Consider the following 7,538-nt stretch of genomic DNA (forward strand, 5'->3'; position numbering starts at 1 on the left):
CTAAAGCTTCTGTCGACTTCTACCTAAAGAACAACAAAACCTACGTTCCTCTTTGAATCAGTCCAAACAACTGAAATACAGCAAGAAAACTTCTGATACCCGAACCTTACCTCAATTCACAGCCGTAATTGCTGCTGGAACAAGGCTAGCCACTGGATGGTATTACTGCCGGAGTCAAGGAACCTTACATAACAGAATTTCAGATCCACAGAATAGAACCTCACTCTTCTTCTTCAATCCAGTGACCTAAATCTTCAAGATCGCAATTAGGGCACCTTGTGGAGATGGCTAGCGCTGGTCCCGTGCGGCGGCTACGCTTTCCAGAGGAAGAGGGGAAGATCGGACGACTGTGGTCCAAAATCTAGGGCACGGTGGTCGGCCTCGGCATGCAGATCAGAAGAAAGGAAGAGCGGCGGCACTGGGATCTCCACGGCGAGACAAGGAAGAAGAAGAAAGGACCTCGGCTGTGATGTCGACAATGCTGCGCAGAAGCCGATCTAAGGCAAGGTGAGGAGTCTCTGGCGATCGACACCTTCGCTCGGCGAGGAGGAAGAGAAGGGGGTCTCAGCCGAGGAGTCTCGGTAGCGGCACAGAGGGGGTCGGAGAGGGCATCGGCGATGTCGGCACCTAGGGCTCAACACTGCTCGGCATTGAGAGAAGGAGAGAAAGTGGCGTCGGCGTCGCAGGAAGGGAAGGAGAATTGGGTTCGGCGAGGGAGAAGTAGAGAAGAGAAAGAGGAGGAAACCGCTCGGCGGTTAGGGCTCGGAGGAGGGCGTCTGGCGCGCGAGGGGAGGAGGAGAAGTCGGGCACGGGTTCGGTGTCGAGGGAAGGAAACAGTGGGGAAAAAGAAATATAAGGAAAAGAAAATAGAAAAAGAAAAATAAATCCAACTTTTCCTCGCTTAAATGGGTCGCCTAAACAGGCTTTTTCCCAGACCCCGTTTTCATCCCCGTTAATTCGTCCGTACGAGCTCCGAAAAATTCCCGAAAAATTTTCAAAAATTTTGGAAAAATTTCCTTAGTAATATTCGCCTATTTTCGGTATTTTACAGGATGTAGTCGATTGATGTTAATCAATTGAATGCTTCAGTCGAATTAGATAACATTTTGTGCCCAAACTTAGACCTAACAGTCGACTATTAGTTGTGAGATTCAATTTCTACTACTTGCACAAACAATTTCAACTCGCAAATAATGGTGGTAAAACCTAATTTCGTTACCATTCTTTATGTTCTTTATGAAATAATATGAAAAATTGAAAATCTAGGTTAAATCCTAACCTATCCATTTATATATTCGATGGATATACATTGAATCTTAATCCAAAAGGAATTGAATGCAAAATCGATATATGTATACCAAATTGTTGAAAATTTAAAAGACAATTAATGCCATTTGAAAACATTATAGATACATCGAAAGCAAAACGGATAATGCATCCAACAACAGGATCTAGTTATCTATCATAAATAATGCTAAAACTGAAACCGAAATAATGTCATACAAAGAGTTGACTTGAATCCACCAAAAAAAGTCATTGTTCCTTACTTGTCGCTAGAGAGATTCTTGCAAGCGCAACAAATGGCCTTTTGTAGGGATAAGGCAACAATCAGAGTTCTCTTCACAATGGGAATGAAGAGAGGAGGAAGAGGAGTCAACTATTCAGCAAGATGCCCAGATGGAATGTTGACCTCTTCCATATATACCAAGCTCATCCTGCATGGACCATCGACTTAAAGTCCATAATCCATTAATAGCCTATTAATGTTAATGAACTAGGCTATTGGATCTACACAGTTAATCCACGTCCATTTAGCTTAAACCTCCTTCATGCATAAAGCATTATATCACTTAATTGGGGTTGAGTTCCTTAATGGTAAATTATTGTATATTGTTTTTAATCTTGTATTAGCCCACTGAATGGAGGCTTAATTTTTTAGGTCTTTCTATTCAGCTCAATCTCAAGTTTCATTCTGCATTCTTCAAGCTCTGTAAACCACCAAGCTTCAGAATCTTGTCAGTGTTGTTGATTCCGGCGAGCTCTTAATCGATCTTGAAGATCGAGTCACCCAAGCCATTTAATCACAAACCTGTACACCCTTGTGCAGGTTACTCTGCTGTTCAGTAGCTTGAGCAATATTGGCTGATGCCCTAAGAGTCTGTTGGGAGTTTATCTGCAAGGTCCGTAGTAATGAAAGTTTTTCTAGTTTGGCCTTTACTGAGGGGTTTGTCTATCATTCCAGCTACACAAATGATTGCTTTGTTGTTCCGGTTGTTAAGCATCCTCATGGACCTTGTTGTGCCAAGAGAATTCTGTAATGTCACTTGTGATCTCTATGTGATCTTTGAGAATTATTACTCGAATTGATAGAATAGCATTCTTTGAAAGTATCCTCATTCCTGTTGAGATAAAATTTTTGACAGTATTACAAGAACATGTTTCAGAACATCGCTAGAGCACATTTTACAATATCAATCTTTATGTATTGTCTACTGTTGTTTGACATGTAACATAAAAATAAAAAATGTTGAATTGACATCAAAATGGTATCTACATTTTGATTGTGATGATTTTATCGACCTTCTAAAACTGTGATTGATAAATGATTAAAAGGATCAAAACTATTCAAATTAGTTTCAGATGGATCTGTTGGCATCACAAAACCTGGTCTTTTAGGTTCTAACAATTGAGTAGTATCATTACCCAAAAATGATACTATTGATGACATTGTGGGTCTGTCTTTTGGTTGCTCTTGAACACACAGGAGCCCGATATTTATACACTTCAAAACTTCAGCAACACAAAATGATCCTATTAACTCATCCACAGCTTCCAAAACTCTATCTTCCTTCCACAAAGTCCAAATCTGCATGGAGTTGATTGATACATAAATATTAATACATATATATAATGTATAGATGCAAAATATATATGTTTTATGTATACCTACTTACATGCTCTAGAAGGTTTAGGTGCTCTGTAGAAATGTAGCATCCAACATTCTTTTTGCTGGAAATGATTTCAAGTATCAATACACCAAAACTAAAAACATCTGATTTCACTGAGTAAGTTCCATTTTTGATATATTCTGGAGACATATATCCACTGCAACAATAAATATGAAAAAGAATTAGTTGTCTATTTGAATCAAATACACTGTGCATGAATATAAAAGTTAAGATTTACATACTATGTTCCAACGACTCTCCTTGTTTTTCTTATTGTTTCATTTCCATCAAATATTTTTGCTAAGCCAAAATCTGATATTTTTGGATTCATATCTTTATCAAGAAGAATATTACTTGCTTTCAAATCTCTATGAATGATTCTTAGTCTCGAATCATGATGAAGGTAGAGAAAACCTCGAGCAATGCCAAGAATTATGTTGTAACGCGATTTCCAATCCAGCGATCTAGCTTTGACTTTATCTGAGTACAAATTCAATGATCCAATATGAGAAATTCAAAATATGTTCTTGGTATAGATTCAAGAAATATACAACATAGCAAATAAGAATAGGGTTCACATCACTAGTATAAATATCAATGTACCAAACAAGAATTTGTCTAGGCTTCCATTGGGCATGTATTCATAGAGCAACATTCGCTCATTTGCTTCAATGCAATAGCCGAGGAGTCGAACAAGATTTCTATGTTGAAGCTCCGCGATTGACACTACCTCGTTCTTGAACTCATCTGCACCTTGTTCTGATGTTTTGGACAATCTTTTCACAGCTATTTCCGTTTCTTTCAGCCTACCCTGCAATCCTCACACTAAGCTTTAGCTTACTTAAACACAACAATAATCAAACATCACAATTCATCAAGCTTTGAGTTCACACCTTATACACAGGACCAAACCCTCCCTCTCCAAGCTTGTTAGACGAAGAAAAGTTATCAGTAGCTTGTACAATTGCAGCAAAGTCGAACGAGGGCAGGTTTATCATCTCTTCTTCAATTTCTTCCCGGATAGAATACTCTGTTTTGAAATATTCAAATAACAATCGCAATGTGTTAATAGAAAATGCTAAAAATTATGAATTGTCAAAGAAGAGGAAGATGTGATTGATACCTGTTTTCTTCCTTTTCCAAATGAAACAGGCAACAAGTGTAAGAAAAGTCAAAGTTGCCACCGAGGAGACGACTATGATCACGCCTCTGTGAGAACCACTTGATTCCATGGCTGTAAGAGGAGACCGCAAATTTAAGTGTGATTGATAATATTTCATCACCGTGATTGAACAATTTAAGTGAGATCACCTTCTTTCACGTCTGCAGCTGCAACCCTGACGTATAGATCTTGTCCGGATCCAGTGTTGAACAATTTGATGTCTGTGAGCTGAGTGAACCACAAGATGCACCCTCGGCCATTACTGCTAATGTTCGCTCTCGCATAAGCCGTGCAAGAACAGTTGCTCAGGCACGAAATTTTGCAGTCATCGAGGCTCGCCGTGCTCCAGTCCACCGTCGACGCGGACGTGTCCGGCAATTTCACGTTGCTCTGCAGGATGAACCCGTCTGTTTTGTTATGGCAGTCCAACTCTGTGTTCCTCACGCAGCCGTCGGAGGTGTTCGCGACGAGCTCCCAGTCGTTTCGATTCCGAGGATGAAAACCCGTCAGACACTTGCACATAGGCCACACGTTCGGGTAGCAAATGCCGTAGGGGCCACAGAGGGAGATGATGCGGTCGCAGGTATCCCTCGGCACCGCCGCCCGCGTGCTCCATGATTGACTGTCCTTGGTCCACAGAAGGCCCTCTATGGCGCCGGACGTCGGATTGATGACCACTTGCCTGATCAACGAGGGATCTCGGACGGTGTAGCTGTACACCACCTGTTCGCCGTCGATTACGAAGCTGTAGTCCAACATATCGCTGGACATCATCTCCGGGACGCCGCTGAAGTAGAGGCCGTTCCATGGCCCGTTGCGCAAGTATTGCCGCGTGCCCACCCATCCGATTATCTGGGGATCGCCGCGCAAGTCGATGCCGAAGGTGTAGTTCCCCTCTGCCGGGTCGCTGGAGCTCGTCCATGCCGTGAGGATGCGGTTGCGTCTACTCGTCAGGTTCCACCCCAACTTCATGCCCGGGAGGAGCGTGTGCGTCGGGAAGTCAAAGCTCTGCCATGCGTAGCGGCTACTGCCGACGTCGCCGGCTTCTCGAACAACCAAGTTCCCGCTGTCGAGGAGTTGCGCCATGGGGCTAGAGAGCCCCGGTGAGCTGGAAGACCACAAGACGACGGAGCTGTTGTTGGAGACGACAAGCGTTCCGTTTGCAGTAAGCAACAGGAGGCCGGAGCCATCGGTGATCGGGCGGTTGCGATTTGCGACCCATACGACGGTTTGCTGGGAGACGTTGCCGAACCACATGCCGACGTAGCGGTTGCTAGATCCGGCGGGGCTAAAGAATCCCAGCTCGAAGTTACCGCCTTCGGAGATCAAGGTTGCTCCGGCGGCATCAAGGAGAGGCTGGGCAGGGGTTAAGGTATCACCGGCATAGGAGAGCGAAAACAGAGCAGGCGTGAGATTGAAGAGGGTGTAGAGGAGGAACGGGATTCTTCTCGCCATGGATTCGGCTTCACTCAACATGTTTACGGGTGAAACTGATCAATATAATGATACATTAAATCCGATTTGCCGATGGCTCATGATCTTTAGGCAAAATGAAGGTCAATGGCGGAACAATTCCGCAGGATCATACGGTTCGGTTCAGAATATGCATGGAAAATCTAATTTAATTTATATAATAATATTACTAAAACGAGTTTTGACTTACTATCTTGTCTTTAAAAAAAACTAATATAAATTAATTTGATGTGAGTAGTTGGTAAATATTTAGTTAAAATTAAATCGAAATAAATTAAATTAATCAAATTAAATTGAATTGATTTTTTTCAACATAATTGGACTGATTGATTTTTAAAATATATAAATAAACCGAACCGGTTTGTTTTGTTTAATCATATGTTTTACAGTTTTACTCACCCCCGATTTGTTTTCTTTAATGGTATTTTTACTCATCCCCGTACTAAAGAAGATAAAAGGTGTGAGAAATTCAGAGGATTGAGAATTATTAATTCCTATCATCAAGCTGGAAGTCAACCTGCCTGTGACTTTTTGTTTTGACCTTGACAAATAAAACAGCATTTCATATGTCATTTTAGTTTAAAACTACTACATATAGTATTATATACACGTAAAGAAGTCGCCCTGGGGTTATAGTATCATAGTAGGATATCCAAATATTCATAATTTGATTTCTAATTATAGTCTATCTGTAGAAATTTTTTCACCAAATAGTGCACGCAGTCAAAAGATGATTGACTTCTAGACTACCTATCACGTGTGCTTCCCGATATACCTTGGTGGTCCATGTAACGCCCTTAATTTTTCTTTATTTTTTTTAGAATAATACATAAACTGCGAACACCACATATTGTTGGCGTAATTTACACTAACGGTTTAACTCAAGTTTTGATTAATGACAAGTAAATTAACTTAGGTTTTGCTATGATCTAATCACTTGATTAAGTGTGCAGTATGAAGTCCAGATAGGTCAACGGACTAATTAGATATTTGACAAAAAAATTCAGCTAGGTTAACGGGTCAACCGGATAGCTGGTACGAAGTCCAGATAGGTTAACAGGCAGATATCTGGCGAGAAGTCCAGCTAGGACAAAGGGCCGACCGGCTAGCTGGTATGAAGTCCAAACAAGTCCACGGGCTAACCGGATGTTTAACAAATTGGTAAGTAAAGGTAAGTCACTGAAGAAGAGTGACTAAGTGAGTGCGCGCCCCGGTTGAGGGGATAGTAGGCGTTGGTCTAATTTAGGTCCATTTGGGATCCCTAAACTGAGATCCTGATTAGTTCCTGGTTCTGGAAGGACAAGAACTAGTTACTACCCTTTATTATTGTTTGTTAGTGCCCTAATACTTGTTTTACAAGTTATTTAAACTAACGTTGTTTTAAAGAAAAAAAAAAAAGAGAACAAATTTGTCTTCAGATGAATAGTATCCGAAGGCATCTTCAAGCAATGAAAGAGTCTTCGTACTATCCATAAAAGACGCCTTCCATGGCTATGGAAGGCGCCTTCATTAGGATGAAATTTTGATTTCACCGCGAATAAGTGTCGGGTTGTTCGAGATCGAATTTGCCAAGTTGAATGTGCCTTTAACTGCTATGGAAGGCGTCTTCTATGCCTTATATAAGTGGGTCTCGAGAAGACTTCAAAATAGAACAAATATACGAACTACTACCCATTCGATTGGGCTTCTGACTATTTCTGCTTCCTGTTGTTACTCTAGAAAGTCTGTCTACCTTCGAGTTATGCTTCTGGGACGTCCGATAATCTCCGGCAGACCAACAGCAACACACCGAACTCTCCAACTTGTTGGTAATCTGTTATTAGTGTTGCATTTTTTTTAATTCTACTGTTTTAAAAGGGAACTGTAGACTATTACACTGTCCCTATGTTGGTTGCTACTCGGAATATCGTACCGGTTCCCCTGTACAAAAATTTTATACAAGTCCTGAACCATTC

General features: G+C 41.3%; 1 protein-coding gene across 3 annotated transcripts; it reads right to left on the reverse strand.

Moving 5' to 3' along the window:
- Positions 1-2,403: 2,403 nt before the first annotated feature.
- On the reverse strand, positions 2,404-5,679 carry LOC122021821 (G-type lectin S-receptor-like serine/threonine-protein kinase At4g27290). 3 transcript variants are annotated; one of them, XM_042579984.1, is made up of 7 exons: positions 4,260-5,679; positions 4,072-4,182; positions 3,842-3,978; positions 3,552-3,759; positions 3,191-3,428; positions 2,955-3,105; positions 2,404-2,866 (listed from the first exon to the last, which is right to left on the reverse strand). In XM_042579984.1, exons 1-7 carry the CDS (start codon positions 5,584-5,586, stop codon positions 2,573-2,575), a joined length of 2,466 nt encoding a protein of 821 aa, XP_042435918.1. In that variant the 5' UTR covers positions 5,587-5,679; the 3' UTR covers positions 2,404-2,572. The 3 variants fall into 3 exon arrangements, with proteins under 3 accessions (XP_042435918.1, XP_042435919.1, XP_042435922.1); XM_042579985.1 differs by having other exon boundaries at positions 2,671-2,866; positions 2,947-3,105; XM_042579988.1 differs by having other exon boundaries at positions 2,708-2,866; positions 2,951-3,105.
- Between the last annotated feature and the right edge of the window lie 1,859 nt (positions 5,680-7,538).

Source organism: Zingiber officinale, chromosome 9A (genome assembly GCF_018446385.1).
Source record: "Zingiber officinale cultivar Zhangliang chromosome 9A, Zo_v1.1, whole genome shotgun sequence".
NCBI lineage: Eukaryota > Viridiplantae > Streptophyta > Magnoliopsida > Zingiberales > Zingiberaceae > Zingiber > Zingiber officinale.